Source organism: Chenopodium quinoa, unplaced genomic scaffold (genome assembly GCF_001683475.1).
Source record: "Chenopodium quinoa cultivar QQ74 unplaced genomic scaffold, ASM168347v1, whole genome shotgun sequence".
Classification (NCBI taxonomy): Eukaryota; Viridiplantae; Streptophyta; class Magnoliopsida; order Caryophyllales; family Amaranthaceae; genus Chenopodium; species Chenopodium quinoa.
Window position 1 is genome coordinate 4992557 of NW_018743212.1, and position 17540 is coordinate 5010096.

At 33.6% G+C, this 17540-nt stretch overlaps 1 protein-coding gene across 1 annotated transcript; it reads left to right on the top strand.

The window, feature by feature from the left end:
- Positions 1-391: 391 nt before the first annotated feature.
- LOC110734506 (metal tolerance protein C2-like) lies at positions 392-9095 on the top strand. Its single transcript, XM_021914671.1, has 10 exons — positions 392-1053; positions 2828-2936; positions 4953-4992; positions 5240-5316; positions 5546-5634; positions 7795-7864; positions 8180-8218; positions 8314-8464; positions 8561-8650; positions 8806-9095. Exons 1-10 carry the CDS (start codon positions 603-605, stop codon positions 8905-8907), a joined length of 1218 nt encoding a protein of 405 aa, XP_021770363.1. The 5' UTR covers positions 392-602; the 3' UTR covers positions 8908-9095.
- The last annotated feature ends 8445 nt before the right edge of the window (positions 9096-17540 follow it).

Consider the following 17540-nt stretch of genomic DNA (forward strand, 5'->3'; position numbering starts at 1 on the left):
CTATCAATTCAGTTTATGAGCTTAGTTACGGTTGAAGATGAACAATTTGAGTTATTTTTTGCATCAAACATATTTAGTTCAATTATAAGGTAATTTTAGTTCGGGACATTTTGTGTACCGGGTTAATTTCGGGTATCGGGTTTGTTCAGGTCAAACACTTCGGGTCAATTTCAGATCGGGTCAACTTCGAGTCGGGTTAGTTCAGGTGTCGGGTCAGGATCAGGATCAGGTTAACTCCATTTTCGGGTCGAGTATAGTTCGAGTTGGGTCAATTTCAAACTTCGGGTTAATTTTGGGTCGATATTTTAGGATCAATTTTGGGTCATGAGTCAAGTCATCGGGTCAGGATTGCTAGGTCTACTCCGTAATAGCTATTCCAACAAAATGGGTGCTCCATAAATGCGTTTTAACTCAGACCAACGGCATTGACTGTCGTCGGAAGTCTCTATGATGATAACTACTGTAGCAACTAATCGTGAATAGTAATTCTCCCTAATTCTTCTCTACAATACGTCAATACTCTTACAATTGATTCTTGAATCAAACTAGCGTTTATATTAATTCGCAACTTAGCCCGTGAAATTTTCCAGAAAATCGAAATTATGGAAAATTCTAGGGTTCCTGAAGGATCTTCCGATCCCCAATTTCAATTCATGAAGAGCACATCATTCAATTACAACTCACAGCAAACCCCTAATTCATCAGATCGAAGGTACGCATATAATCGACAATCTTCACTTCAACAGTATCAAGATCCACGAACTCCGACGACGATAATCTCCAATAAAAACTTAATGACGCCGGTGTTTTCTCGGAGTACTTCGAGCATTGATATTCCGCCTTCAATTCATCCCGGAAATGATATTGATTACAATTTGTGGAAAGATTCGCCGAATTCTGGGGCGAATTTATCGTTGTTTGAATTGATTTCATCGGTTTTTCGAGCTTTGAGGACGGGAAATCGGCCTATGAAGAGATTGTTTTTGATGATTTCGCTAAATGTGGCGTATTCGACTGCCGAACTATTCATCGGGCTTCTTTCGGGTCGTGTTGGTAAGGCTTTCGATCTTTCTTTTTGTTGATAATCTTGTATTTTGCAATATTGTAATGTTAACTTGTGCTTTTTCGTAATATATTGAGGAATTTTCGTGGTTTTATACTTTAAATTAGCTGGATGTTTATACATCATGTTTTACAAGTATTTTTTTTGTGTGATTATACTCCACTTATCATTCTCCAAATTTCAGGCTGATAAATTAGTATTTGTAGCGATTTTGCTTTTGCGAGTTGAATGCTGGATTCGGTTTTACTTTGGGCAACTTATGAATTTCAAGGACGGTACTTTGTTTGTGATTTGTGTGCGCGAGAGATTGTGGATTGACGTAGTAGGTTGAAGGGATAACTATTATAAGAATGAATAGTATAAGAACTTGGCAAGTATATAATCCTGTCCACTTTAAACTATCAGGCCGCTTAGCTTTCACTTAAGATATTAATGGATGACTACTTGTTTTTTAAAAATTCTGATGCAATATAATATATGAGCTTGTAATACCAATGCCGTGAGGCCCGTGACCAACAATTTCTTAATGTATGTGCTTGGTTTTATAAGACATATGGGAAAGGATGAAGTATTGGTTTTTTTTGTTGTAAAGAACATAGAACAGTACATTATACTATCATAAGATCAAATACTGTACATCGTTGGGGCTACCTGAAATAAGCTCTCTAAGGTTCCTTTATAGTCCTTGTTTCATGGAGAGATGTTAGCTCTGGTGGTTTTCTTGTGGCAAAAGGATTGCAAATGTTTACAATTTTTTTTTTTTTTTTTTTTTCACAAATGTTTTATATGTGAATGAAAGGTATTGCAGCAATAGCAATGGAGGCTGCAGTAATCAACTGTTTATATAGATCTTGGGCCTCAGTGTTAACTATCTATTTTTATTTCTGACCAAATTTTAGAAGGCAATTTCAACATAAAAGTTTCAGCCTTTCAGGAAAGTGCTAGTTTTCTATCCCTATTTTATACTTCGTATACCATATCAGTGTTACCTACTTCTCTCTTATCTCCTGCAAAATGCGTTAGTTTCCCATTTCAATTTCCAAATTGCAGTTCACTAATGCACCAGTTCACTGTCCTCTTGGGCGATCCTCATTTCTTGATATCTGAAGCCCCCTTTGTTTCTTCTCTTTTTTTTTTCTTTTTTTTTCTTTTTTTTTTTTTTTGGTCATGAGGAGGCTGAAAGTTAAAGATACTTCATAGAGGAAGGGATAGGGTTGGACAACTGTTAGGAAAATATTTGAAAATTGAAACTTTAGAAAACCACGTGACTTTAAACAACTTAATGCCTCTCTCTCTCTCTCTCTCTTAATTCCCCCTTTTGTGTTAAATTGTACTTCTAACACTATAAATTATATATTTTTTGCCGCTCACAAAAGATTTAAACATTATATCAACTAGGAAATTGTATATCTACCTGTAAAATCTTAAATGAGCCTTCCATCCTTTAATTAATTATCTTCTTTCTCAAGAACTACGTAAAAAAATCAGTAAGACCAATGATGAATTATGTTCCCAAAATCTGCACCAAACAAATCCCCAACAAATTGAAAATTTGCCGACTAGCATATTGCGATTCTTACCTGTTCTGCTTATTTGGGTTATACACTGGTCTGTATATGTGATAGAGTGAGTGTTGTCTTCAGTCATTCTCCATGCTGTGTCCCCCCCCCCCCCTTCCAAAAAAAAAAAAAAAAAAAAAAAAAAAATCATTATTGAATATATGTTGCCATGGATATTGAACGTGTGTTTCTGTTACCCCACCAGGTTTGGTATCTGATGCGTTCCATTTGACGTTTGGATGTGGCCTTTTGACGTTTTCATTATTTGCAATGGCTGTTTCTAGGAGAAAGCCAGATCAAGCCTACACCTACGGGTAAGATGCATCTCTGACTTTGCAGATGAACTGGTATATCTTCCAGTTCTTGAAAACTGTTGAAAGTAACTTCTTGATCAGAATTACAAAAGTTTCTGTGTATTTTAATCTTATGTTCCTTTATTCTTGTTACTTTTTTATTTCTTATGCCCTGGGGTTATGCTTATGTACCCATGATATTGATTGCCAGTGGAGAAATACTATTCCTGGTCTGGATTCTGGAACTCTGTACTTGTCTTTGACAGAATTTGAATGGGACTTGGTAGTTTGTTTATTTATATACTTATTTCTTTGTGTACAAATACTACAAACTGAGAGATAGCCTTCCAAGCTGGCCTGTTGATGCAAAAGTACCTTTTAAGCCTTACTATACCATTGTTTTTGGGGAAAAGAAAAAAAAAAAAAGAGTGAATTTTAAAGTCTCTGGCTACACTAATTTGATGACAGAAGAAGTTTCTGAAAACAAATGGAACCTCCTTTAAACTCTGCAGTGGATATTAGTATGTACTACCCAGGGGCGGACCTTCTAAGGGGTGGGTAGGGGTCTGGCCCCCCTTAAAACTTGACCCAAAATTTTTTTTATCCAGAAAATTTTAAGGAAGGCCTAATATTTTTTTTGAAGGAAAGGCCCATTTAGAATGTACTCCTAGCTCTTTACTGTCAAAATCCAAACTTGCTTTAGTTCTTGTTCATGTACTTTAATATTATTTTTTATTTGGCACAAAATTCAGTGTCTATTATTTTAATTGATAATTTCATAATTGATAAAACTCACAATATGTCACATTAGTGTATTTCATTGCCTAGTGCCCAATATCTATCTAGACTTGTAAATAATAGAGTATTGTAGTACGAGATACAAGTATTTGTTACTTCGTATTAACTTTATCAAATTGTTTATTTTTTCATAGTTCAAATAAATTAATGCTAATTGCGTATGTTATGCAAGTATTGATTTTTTTTATTTGGGATATTATCAATAAATACACCGCTTTAACTGTTTATAGTTTTTTAATTATAATTATTAACAAAATTTAAAGTTAGCAAGGTTATTCATTTATTCGTACTTGTTGTCGATCTCTATATAAAATTTAGATATTGATTTGGCCCCTGATGAGAAAGTTGTGAAGATCCGCCGCTGGTACCACGGTAGCAGATATCTATATTATTGGGGGAATTCACCTGAAGGTTTTTAATTAAATGGCTGTACAGGCAAAGTGACAGATTACTTGAGTCACCTTCACTGACATGTATATGGCCATTTAGAAACTTAAATTAAGTTCAAATCGTTTTTGTGACATAAGTGATATATCCTGGTAGAAAAACTGATGTTAGGCCTTTAAAGTTATGGTGGTAATATAAGGCTATTTTCGCTTCATCTTATTTAAGCTGTTTCTGGTATTATTTGAACAAGAATATATAATATGTTATAAGAATAAGGTGAAGATAACAGAGCCTAAGTGTATTTAAAAAAATGTACATAAGCTTTTGATACTGTTTTACTGAAAATATGTTTGCTGTTGTAAAGTGTTGTTATTCTGTTATATGGGTTAGCATGACATCCAGGAAGAATCATGTTGAGAAGTTGGGTGTAGCAAAACTCTGGTATTGTGATGAATGTTTGGGTTCATTTGGAATGAAAAAAACAGCTGCATTGGTTTGGGCATATGCGACATCGTCCAAAAGATGGGCTGGTAAAAATTAGAGCGTTGGGATATTGGAGATTTTAGAATAGGTTTAGTGAGACAAATGATGACTTGGATGGACTTAAAAATGATGTGATCCTTTAACTCTTTAGATGGTTCAATAGGGATTTAGTAGTATTTTTTGGGTCTACAAGGTTGAATCTAGTACTGAAATATTTATTCCACTACTACCTACACTTAGCTTTTGATTTTCTGTTTTTTCTCTGGCTAGTAATTTGTCATCTTCAATCTGATAAACTTAAGATCAGGGTCTTCTTCTCTTCTATACATGTTATAATTGTTATGTTAATGGAGTTTTTGTCTTTTTCAGGTATAAGAGGCTTGAAGTTATGTCTGCCTTCACAAATGCTGTAAGTTATGCATTTGTCAGATATTTTTGGAAATCTATGTTTATCAAATTTTCACGTAATTTGATTTTTTTTTTTCTGGTCTCATCCTGAGAGCAGTGGGGCTAGGTATTGGAGCCTGCAAAGATTTTTAAGATGTATTCTTTCTGTTGTTCTTTCATTTGTTTTATACTATTTTATCATGTCTATTGAAGCTAAGACCTTTTCTTTAGCTGTGTCTGACACGGATTTACTCTGCATTTGTAGACAGCTGTTTCTTCTCTTTTTGTCTTTTTCTTTGGCTGTGGAAGCGCTTCACGCATACATACAAGATGAGTCAGAGCACAAGTAAGTTCATAGACATGATGTGATCTTGATGGTTGTGGTCCTTTGCTGCTTGTAAATCATTTTATTTATTTAATGTCAGATGCAGCTATTACAAATTTTTAGGTTTATTATTGTTTGCATGTTCTTGATAGCGTATCCTTTAAAAACCCCAAATTGTGATGCTTTTTACAATTATATCCATTGTGCTATATTTATGTTGTATCAATCATTTTTTTCTCTATCCTTGTAGGCATTATCTCATTGTTTCAGCAGTGACAAATCTGTTGGTGAATCTTGTTGGTGTTTGGTTCTTTAGGAACTACGCTAGAAGAAATCTGGGTAAATTGATTATCCTTTTTCAGTTGTCTTTAGTTTCTTTTATTTCCGTGGTTTCTGTGATTACCAGACCTATCTTTAGGGTCATTTAGGAATCTAGAAAGTTCCGTATTAAGTGCATTTTGGGTGAAGGCATTGTTATCCTAACATTTACCCTCAAAATGAGATTTTCTGGCAGATTTTTTTGTAATAGACTAACAGCATGCATGGAAACTAAAGATTTCTATGCTATATACTGTACATAGCCTATAAATAGCTACCAGGGCAATTCATTCTTCATTGTTTCTCCTTTCGTTATCTCCATTTAAAATTTCACTATCTGGAATATGACTTCTTGCTGCTCACAAGTCTCAATAAGAACTCACCACTAACTTTTTCATTTTGATTTATTCCCAAGTATTTAGGAAATTCTTTCCTCAATGTGGTGTTTCCATCCCTTTAAATAATTTCTCTTATGATTTGACATGTACATTCACTGCTATATGTGTAAGTCAAGTCTCAATAAGAACTCATCACTAACTTTTTCATTTTGATTTATTCCCAAGTATTTAGGAAATTCTTGCCTCAATGTGGTGTTTCCATCCCTTTAAATAATTTCTCTTATGATTTGACATGTACATTCACTGCTATATGTGTAAGTCAAGATTCCTTTTTGTTTAGAGAATATGTATTATGGACCCTTACCAAGATTTTTTATGTTCTGTATTTATTGAATAGATAGTCTGGAACTCTGGGTGCCTGGAAAAATTTGAAGGTGTAGGCAATGATCTTTAATGCACTTAGCTAGATTTAGTGGTTGCTTTTGGAGAAGTTTTAATTACTGGAAGAGGATAAAAGCATGGGGAGGGCTGTTGAAAAACGAGTCCTCAACCTGGAAAGAACTTGGTGGCTGATTGAGCATAAGATAAGAGCTAGATTTTAGGCAGTTTGTGGGTTGCTTGGGTGGGAGAGGTGTGGGTGGCTACTGTGAGACTAAAGCCCAGAGAATTTATGCTAGTCTGAGGGTCAGTTTATAGTACACAAATCTGGGTGTATCTTTAGTTTATTATAATATACAAAATCATGATTCATCTCAAATGAATTAATCTTATATGGTTTTGGGTTTCCTGTCTCATGATCAAGTTGTTAATTATCAGTACTTTGCCGCTGGAAGTGTTTACCGGAGTTTCTTCTGTGTGTATCTTTATGTTCCTTCTTTCGTCCTATTCCTGTTAAGACAAGCTCGAGTGTTAAAAGGTTATCAAAAGTTGAAGTAAAAGTTTCTTCTTAAAACTTCTAACATTAAGATATCTTTAGAAATTTTACCTATAAATGTGGATCTTTTATGCTGTAGATCTATCTGTATGGTATCTTCTGAGTGTTATTGGGGTGTATTGTGTTGGTGCCTTGATGTTTAGGGAACACATGTATTTATATATATATATATATATATATATATATATATATATATATATATATATATATATATATATATATTTCAAAACCCTTATAGAGGAAAATATGTTGAAGGTTAAGTTAGAGATTTCGTTAATTTTGTGGTTCTGGAACTTACGCTATAAATGTCAGAATTTTATTTGTTCTGATGTTGAGTACACTGCTCAAAACCAGACTGAATATATTATTTTCTCTCCTCCTCTCCTCACTCTCTTAATGTTACATTTCCCCATTATACAATACTTTTCATTTTGGGATTGGGCCTCCCCTTCAAGGGCTGGTAGTGGAAAGTCCATCTTTGTTTGCTTTACCCCTCTCAATTATCGATTCCCCAGCTTTACAATTATTAATTGCCATTTGTTACACTGTTTTGTGACCAATTATTACATTTTATATTCCTTACTCTTTTATCCAATTATGGCTTCATCGATGTTGGAAAGATGAAAGCCAAGGTGGTAACATGGATGTTACTTCACTACTTATTTCTTTTAACTGATGAGGTCTAGTTCTTTGTGCTAGCCTAGTTTCTTTGTATTAGATTAGAAATGAGTAATGTATGATTGAGAGGAATGTTAGATAAAGCAATATAATTTGTTTATAATTTTTGCTTGCTATTAAGGTCTCTTCTTCATTCTGCCTTTCAAGCTGTTTATTGGGTACATATGGAAGGGGATAATTATCCTCTCAAAGTTTAAGCTTCTGAGTTATGAAGAACTTTTCTACTTGCAGCATACAGAAATGCCGAAGATATGAACTATCACTCAGTGTGCCTCCATGTGATTGCTGATTCTATTCGCAGGTTTAACACTCTTACCCTTATTCAATTTCTTTGACATATGTAATGCTCTAAATTTGTTCTTTTATTTTATAAGTTTGGATTGTTTTGCAATGAAGAAAAAGGGTGGTTGTTATTTTATCTTTCCCTTTTTGTTCATGCTTTCCCCCCTTTGATTTATTTAATAAAGAGTATGTGGTAGATTTGTCTTGGCTGTGAAGTGAATTTCTGTACCTGTTTCCTTTTTATTTTGGAAATGTTTCTACCTGTTTTTTTTTTTTTTTTTTTTTTTTTTGTGTGTGGATGAAAATATCTTAAGCAGTACCTTCCTTCTCTCAGTGCAGGTTTGATCCTGGCATCTTGGCTTTTGGCTATGGGGTACAGGCTTTTCTCTGTAAACTTTGTCTTATAATTCCTCCCCTTCATTCCTCTAATGGTTTGCTTCTCTTTCTATATGTTTGTCTGCTATTCAGGATTCAAAATGCTGAAGTTTTGTGTATGGGGCTAGTTTCAGTGACAGTCTTTATGCTTGTAATGCCACTATTTAAGGCAACAGGTGGAGTTTTGCTGCAAATGGCCCCACCTAGCATTTCATCTTCAGCAATGACCAAATGTTCTAGACAGGTGATTAAATGCATTCTTTTTGCTAATTGCTACTAGACACTTGGATGATCCTGAGTTTGGTGTCAAATTCTTATAGCATTGTATGAATGTTTTTAGATTGCTGCTCTTGAAGATGTCACAGAAGTTTATGCAGCACGTTTCTGGGAATTGGTACCGGGATATCTTGTTGCTTCAGTCTCCTTACAGGTGATCTTTCTTAAAAAAAACATCCATAAATAACATTGTTTTGCTTTGGCTTTTGTTTTCTAGTCTTTAAAAGTCTTATATTATTCATTCATTTATATATTAGATAATGCCTTTTTGTGTGCATGATTACTAATCTTGAATCTGTTACTCCACAGTTAAAGGCAGGGGCTGATGATAAATCAATTCTGCAATTTGTGCATGGCTTATACCATGATCTTGGTGTCCAGGACTTCACATTACAGACTGATTATGTATGAAGTTCTTCATGTAGTTTTCCTGCTTCTGTTAGAATTTTCTTTTTAACCCTTTCATTCAAACCAATATTAGTCTCGAAATATTCTTTACAGGATTATTTTATTCTTTATAGATGAGCTTTGTTTTTCATATACAAAAATGAAATGCCCCTTATTTCTGGGTTATGAATCTATATATATTACTTTCATCATGGTTGCTTTAAGGTATCGGTGGATTATATGGTGTTCAGAGTTCCTAGTTATGCTAACTACATATATTGTTGCCCTTGGTGACTATAACTATTGGTAAAGAAAAAATTATTAATTCTGCTTATTATTGATATGCACATGTCGATCACAAGTATTTAACAAATTTTGTTGGAGACATCTTGATACTTAAATATTAGAGAATTAAAACATAGGTGAAACAATCCTAGCTTACTCAAACCCTTGTTCAAAACATCAAAGGCCTCTTTTTTTAATGCAAAGGTTGTGATCGTGCTTCTTACTTAAAAATTTGAGATTCTGGTGGAGCGTTTTCGGTGTATGGTAATTAATAAGTTTCTTACGGTACTTTTGTGGATCTTTTAGTCACACTAAAATATATGGTATCCTCTTCATTATCTTTATTGTTAGAAAAAATTAATAAAAATAATCTTATTGTTGCTCACCTTCTCATTTTAGAGCTCTCTAAATAGTCTTTTAACTTCCGATTAGCTCCCCTTTTCAAATTCTTCTCTTTCTCAGACATCTAGCAGCCATGGTTTCGGACTTTCGGTTGGTGTCCTGCACAACCTACCCTTGGCATCGTTGCCCTTCTCCTGAACCATCTGCCAACCTCCTCCATGCCCACTATTATTTAAACAATCAAATCCAAGAAGCCAAGACTAATGAAATTATAAGCTCCACATCCATTAATTCCAAATTCAGTCTACCCCTCTCATCTCTAAAATAACAAACCCTCGTTAAGTTTCAAAACATTTTCAAAGAATCGCAGGGTAGACTGAAATTGGGTAAAAAAAGAACTTTATGGCAAATATCAACCAATTACTCCTCCAAACTTAGAAATTCAAGTTCAAAATTTTTAATGAAATAGATGACTCGCTTTCACAGAATCAGAATCTAAAAAAAATCGATTATTCGAGTTTGAACTCACTCTTGCTTTCAAAATTTTAGTCTGAATTTAACACCAACACGTTCTTTTTTTAGGAATCACTCTTGATCTCACACGCAAGCCACCTATATCAAAGAAGAAATCTATTCAATTCAGAAATTTGTGAGACATAACAAATGAGAATAAAAGGGGATCTTAATTGAGTTAGGGGTTCATGGTGTTGGCTGGGGTGGGGCTGAGGTGCAAGACAGATAATGCTAAGGCAGAGTATAGAGGGTATGTAATTTATGGAAAAAAAAAAATTACCGATTTTGAAGATCACGGCTGAGATTGGATGTTTTGAGAAGGTTGCCCTAATAGTTGGGATTTTTTTAGGTTACAGTAAATAGTAGTTGAGATCATAATGAGAAAGTAAGCAATAGTTGGGATTATTCTTGTTAATTCTTATTAATAATGTTGACAACAAACAAAAAAAACATATACGTAGTAGATTACTAAGAAAATTATTAAGTTACTTTAGTTTTGAGTTTTCAGGTAAGTGATGTAGCACCGAAAACAAAGAAATAGGCCAGGGTTGAACTCAATCTTTTAAACAGTTTTAAATTTTTATTTTGATTCTAATCTACTTTCACTTCTCCTCAATCCTGAATTTTTCTCTGATCATGAAGATCGACTTTGATTAGGACAATTCTTGCTACAAGTCTACAAAAAGGTCAAAAAGATCGACTAAATATTTACTTTATATGTGTTCGGATTAATAAAAACAAAATGTAGAACAATCTCAAATCTTTGATATTCAAATTGATAGGGCCATTTTGTTATGAGAACCATACAAATTGCTTCTTATATTAGTAATCAAAAACCGATGAAAAAAAAAAAGCTTCCCTGGTTGTCCATACTGTTAGTCTTCCACCAGTGTTTGTTTCTTCTTTTTCTGATGCAGGAAAAGATGAGCTATCACAGCAAACAATCTAGTGGCCATCCAATAGTTATTGCCTTTCCTAGTGGTGATACTTTGCTCTTTAGTGACCAAAGTACTGAACACAATGAATGTCTCTTAACGATACGCATCATATTTATGTGAGGATTGTGATATTTTTCGCGCAAATTCATTGTACATTCAGGTGTACTGAAAAAGGTATGCATGGAAGACTTTAACTCTTTAAGGTGGCACTTGACTTGTGCTCACACAGTCACACTCACTATCCAAGCGTTGTACGAAACTTTTATATTTGGTTTGATGCTAATGTTGAGCTAAGGAAGCCACACTATGTTGTCGCAATTTTGCAAGAAACGCAAGCCAACATAGACAAATTAAGCTAGAAACAATATTTAGGTTTTGGAAACATAAGTAGTTAAGATAGATACTGACAAGAAATCATGGTTTGTGGATGTTAAGTAGTTTAGATGATTACTAAAATGAAATAAAGCTTTATGTTCAATTTATTTTTACTTATTTCAAGAAAAATAAGTTTAGATAAGGATTAATTAATATTAAGTTTTAATAAGTGTTAATAAGGACTACATAAATTCGATTTACAACTTTATACAAGTTTAGTTAAATAAAAATCAAGAGAAATAGAATGTACCTTTAATTCATACACTATGACCTAATTGTTATTGTTAGTTGTTATAATAAGGTACAAAGATGCAAATGAGGTTCAGTTGCTAAGTGTTTATCCCATTTGGTCATTTTTGCAGCTTTCTTTGTATGCTCGAAGAAAATCGTGCATCTTACAAAAGTAATTTAGGTGGGAAAAACAATCATGCTTTTTTTTTTTTATTATATATATATATATATAAAAATATATATAATATATATATATATATATATATATATATAATTTTATTTTTAGTAATCATGATACATTGACCTCTTGGCTCCTTGGAAAATTCACTTTGGGATTTTTGCATTAAATTAGAACTAGAAGACAAGCTTTTTTGATTGATAATCCCATGAAGGCATGAATGCTATATTAAGTTCATTAGCTTGCATCATCTTGCACTCATCTTTTGCTTATATGCATTGATGAGATATTGGGTTTATAGGGTAATGATTACTTGGGTCGTTTGATGATGCAAAGGGGTTAGGTCTATGTTTACACTCATTATAGTCACCACTCACCACTCACCACTAGGCAACATTTTATAGAAAAATTATATTTTGAGAGTATAATTGAAACCAATTCAATAATATGGAATTAGTTTCAATTTTTATGCTAAACTATGTGAAAAAAATATTATAAAATTGGATCTTGTTAAATTCGTCTCATCGTGTACTTTTCAAATATGTAATTTTCATAAATTTTTTAATAGGTAATCAAAGATAATTAGCAATAAGTCAACAAGTCTCTGAAATAAGCTGAAAAGAACAAGTGTTCTATATTACTTGGCTCAATTGACTTATATAAGTCTCACAAAAGAAAAGCCAAATGAAGCAACTAAAATAATATCGAGGGAGTACGATCATTTGACAATTCATACAAACCTAATTGACCCAATCGACATATTTAGCAAAATTAATTGGAATAGTCTTAAATTTTGAAAAATATCGAAAATTCTAATATGATGCGTTGCTTTATATGTGTAAAGTAGGGCATGGACCAAGTCGGCATGAGAATCGATCAGGCACAACACGAAATGACTCAATGTCGCACAAGCTCACCACAAGCCCGACATGTTATGACTTATGACATGAGGGGCACGCTAGTAGGTCATTGCATGAGGGTTGATCGGCCACAACTCGACATAACACAGAACTTGGGTCGTCATTGCATGAGGATCGATTAGGCACAACTCGACGTAAGGTCATGTCGTACATGGGCTCGGTTTTTGAAAGAGTGGTCAGAGCACAATTTGAAATGACTTTCATTTGATTATTTTAATTGTTGTCAGTTTAAGCACGAGGCACATTGACATGACTCGTGAATCTACACAGCCCTCCCATGCCACTTTTTACTAAAGTATCTTAATTTAATGAATCCGACCACAACAAGAAGTTGACTTTGGAATCATTTAAGAAAATACTACCTCAAATTAATTGGAATACTTTATAATTGTTAATTCAAAATTAGAATATAAGAAAAGATACTCCTATATATTATTGCTAAAGGTGATTATATATTTTTGATTCGTTATATTTTGAAAAATTGGCAGCCGTACCTTTTCCTCTTTGTTTTGAATGCGCAAGTCGTGAGTGTTGATGATGACAACTAGAAAGTTAGGTGTTTTGCAAGAATGGCAACTCCCCCTTCCTCCACTATACTAAAGTTGGCTTAACTTTCCCTAAGACGACGGAACACCAATGACTTTGTCTAGTTAGATGTTCCGAAGATATGTTACTTTGGTGGCCTACTAATTACGTTCAATTCCCACCATTTAGCAAATGATTTGATTGAGGGTTGGGATGGTGAGTGACCTAGCTCGTACGAAATCCACCCAATATCTAATGTCTAGGGTTATGACAGATTCGAGTTGAGCCGAACCCCAAATGGAAAGAAGCAAAGTTGTCAAATTTCTTCTATGTTTGCAAGAAAAAAGAAAGTCGCATATGAGAAAAAGGACGAGGATATAAGTTTATAATACAAACTAGCTAGCAACATATTTCACCTATTATTAGGGTTTTATGTTTATAAGTTTATACGAAATTTGAATAAAACCAAGGTGGTATTAGTTTGAAACTTGATTTTAAATTTCTAATACCATGAGTTTGGTTTTGTTCGAGAGTTATGTAACTATTTTATTGATTGATACTTGAAACTGTGAAAGGTCGGTACAAGCTTCTCCATGGCTCAACCTCCCCCTTGGAATTCCAAAGTCCCATACCTAATTTTCTTATTCACGAACTAAATATGGTTTTAAATGTTTTAACTGCATACCTGTTTGTGTGAACCAAAACACCCCCATCCCCTTATTCTAATGTGGAATCTTAATGATCTTGTATGTGGACGATGTGGTTAGACATTTCTCCCAAACAAATTGCCGTTTTATAAAAATGGGACGGTACGTGGTGAATCGATCAATTAATTAGGAACTAATGATTTGTACTATTTTTTTTTTTCTTGTAACAGGAAGTAAGAAATGCATGTATTCAACGACGATCTTATTGTTTGTAGTCCGTTGATAATAGTAAAGTAGTGAATGATTACTTAATCTCTTAAAATTTCCTTACCGTTGAATATGGACAATTTCCACACATAGCAAAGATTTTAGCAATTCATTATAAATTAATTTCAATCAATACTTCTATAGTTTTATGTTGTAGTGGTAGGCTGTAAAAGCCAAACAAAATGATTGTAGTGACGTTAAGTAGTTAACGAACCATATTATATGTCACGTTTCTTAATTAAATTTCAAACAAATAAATAATATAATATTTGCCACACTTTTTATCAAGAAAAGTGATAGGAAATTAATTACACTTACACGACTGATTAATCTAATAAAAAAAATTCTTTATATACGAGTGTCTAACACTAATTTGTTGTAAACTTAATTGTGTCATTGAATACGTACTCATCTCACAATTATGTGTTTAATTGATTTCTGTTTTCGTATATTATCATTTTGTTATTAACTTATTATATTGTTACTAGCATACTACTTTTTGAAAAACAAATTAGAGGAGAGACATGTAATTCGTGAATGCTTTTGTTGGTGGTGTTACTATAAATTTAACTTAGATTAGATTTGAAATAGTAATTACTTATATCTAATGTCAAATGTGTGTATTAGCATTTGGCACATGTGCCTAAGAAGTTCATCGATCCAAGACCATTCCAAATCAAATTCAAGATCGAAAATTTAAAATTCAAGACTCATAAATCGGACTAATTTAGGTTGGACTGTACTAGATCGATAAAATTGATCCAAAACCCAGACCAAACCAGTTTTGAATTATCTCTACTTTTAAATAATTATTATTATATTATGTAAAAAAGAAAAATAAATATAAAAATGATTGTTTAATGCATATTTTGAACATCTAAAATTAACTTACTTGCAATATAAAAATATTTATAGCATAGTGAAGTTAAAATTAAATATTATAAAAGGTAATGGACTAGACCGGATTGAAGACTGATTTTTAAAAATTTCTCGACCTGAAGACCATACTGATTTCTTTGGTGTAATCCAAATTGGTCCATTTTTCCTATCCAAACCGATTTTTGAACACCCCTAAATATGTCAAATATACTTGTGTCAATTATTATGTAACAAAATTAGTAATTGTCAATACAAATTAAATCCATTGAGAGGACTTAATAAATGGCACAAGGATATTTGTACCATAAAAGATCCCAATGCCAATCAACTAATCAAGGCCCAATAACCATATGATACTCATCAAGTGTGCATTCTATCTATTCATCTGATATTTACTTATATAAACATAACTTATCTTATCTGAAGTTATATGAACTGATTAAAACTTACTTCTTTTTTAAATTTATTTGTTGTAAATTAAACTAAATTAGGTTAGCTTTCATTAAACTTATCAAAACTTTATTTTTCCTAAACTTATCTTATCTAAACTTATTTAGAATTATCAGAATTTATATTTCCTGCAACAAGCAAGTGAATATTAAATGGATAGAACAAATCCTTAAGTTTAAGGCTATTATATAAATAGATATCCAAAAGAACTTAATGGGTAACTAATTAAGTCTCATTTACTTTACTTGCACTAGCCTCCTAAGCCAATAAGTGACACCTCACTTATTGCTCTCTAGTTAATTTAGACATCAGAGGGGTTTTCTTGATCACACATCTAAAGCAAGCTTACATGTTCAGGTATTCAACCTAGTGTATTCTTGTTCCAATAGAAGTGAACCTACCTCATTCGAAGTGAGCTGTTTTTGGATAGAAATTAAACAAGCTACAAATGTACGTGATTCACTCTTTAGACCTTGTTAGGATTGGAGGTAATATAGGGGTAATAAAAGTCAAACTTGAAAAAATATAAGTTGTTAGAGATAGTGTTGTAGGAGAAAAAGTGTTTTCAAATGAAATAAGCTAGTTGTGAGATAGAACCCTCATAATGAGGGGAACAGTTACTCACCCTCCCCCTAATGTAACTATTACTCCCAAAATAAGGGTAATTGTTCTTCTTTCTTCACCTCATACCACACCATCATCACTACATAATTTTCCTTACAATCACATATATACACCATCACTATCTCCACCTTCCCTATATTCACTTTCATTATTTTGCTTAGTTTGACTTTTATTACCCTATTAATACAACTCCCTCAATTCAAGCATACCCTTAATCATATCTCTTACTCATAACAACTTACAGGAACTTACGAGTAAAGACTAAAGTGTTCGAAAAATAGATGTAAGGACCAACATCATAGTGCTATTATTAAAATCGCTGAATATCAAATCTCAAAAATAAACTTTGTTCTTATATATTGTAATAAAACTTATAAATAAAAAAAATTATAAAAAAAATAAATAAATAATGAAGTATTAGTATCTCTTTAACCAACCTATAAATAATAGGAAAATTTAATAACAACAAACCAACTTTTGCCCCATTTTCCTAAAATGGACCAACCTTTAAATCTTCTTATAATAAACACAAGTTTGTGTTTTTTTCTCCCGTAGCAAACCAAGCAGGTCACTTGACCTGTTCTACCATGTTGCAATCCACGTGTCATGTCCTCATTAGGTTATTTTTAAATATTTTTAATTTTTGAAAATTCTGATAATTAAAAATTTTAATTATTTTTATTTTTAAAATTTGATAATTGAAAAATAAAAAATAAAAACTCCCTCCTTTTCCCACCATTGCTAGTCCTCCTCCCCACCAGCCAACCCTCCCCTGCCGGTGGCCGACGCCCAACACATCATGATTTAAACTTGACCCTGGTTGATTCAAGGGACCACCAGGAGGCAGTAATGGAAGCAATGGGGCTCGATTGAAAGCAGGATTTGAACCGAACTTTGAGATAGGTTCTTTGGATGAAATTGAATTTGCTTGGTTCTGATTTTGTGATTGCAGGAGGGTTCGTTGCGGGTTGAGGTGTTGCTAGCCGACGACAGGTGACGGGTCAGAGTAAGATGAGGGAGGTTAGAGCGTTGATTATGTGGGTTGTTGCGTGGCTGCAATATTGATGCGGTATTGGTGTGAAAGATGCGGCTGACTGGTGGTGTTGTTGGGTGTGATTGGTGGGATTTTGGGCTGTGGCTGGAGAAGGAGTGTGTGGTGAATGGTGGTAAGGCAGGGGATGTGGACCGTTGCAGCAGGTTGGTGGTGATTGGTGGATAATTGAGGGGTGAATTGTGGTGTAGGAGGGTGGTTTCGAGAAGGTGGTTTAAGGTTTGAGGGTGGGATCGCCGGCGCCGGGGGTGGGTTGGCCGCCGGCAGACGGAGGGAGGAGGGGTGGCTGGCAATGGGGTCAGGGGGGCAGTGGAATGGGGGTTTGAGTTTTTTTTATTATTTTTTTTAATTAACTTAAGAAAGATAATTAACGGAAAATAAAAAAGTGACTGGTTATTCAGGTCACAAGTCATTTGGGTTTACTAAGAACTT

What these genes read in the sequence shown, in the direction of transcription:
- LOC110734506 (XM_021914671.1), top strand. Translation starts at nt 603, where the DNA reads ATGGAAAATTCTAGGGTTCCTGAAGGATCTTCCGATCCCCAATTTCAA. An exon ending in TGTCTGCCTTCACAAATGCT is followed by an intron (nt 4,993 to 5,239) that starts GTAAGTTATGCA and finishes ATTTGTAGACAG; the next exon opens with CTGTTTCTTCTCTTTTTGTC. An exon ending in TTGCTTCAGTCTCCTTACAG is followed by an intron (nt 8,651 to 8,805) that starts GTGATCTTTCTT and finishes GTTACTCCACAG; the next exon opens with TTAAAGGCAGGGGCTGATGA.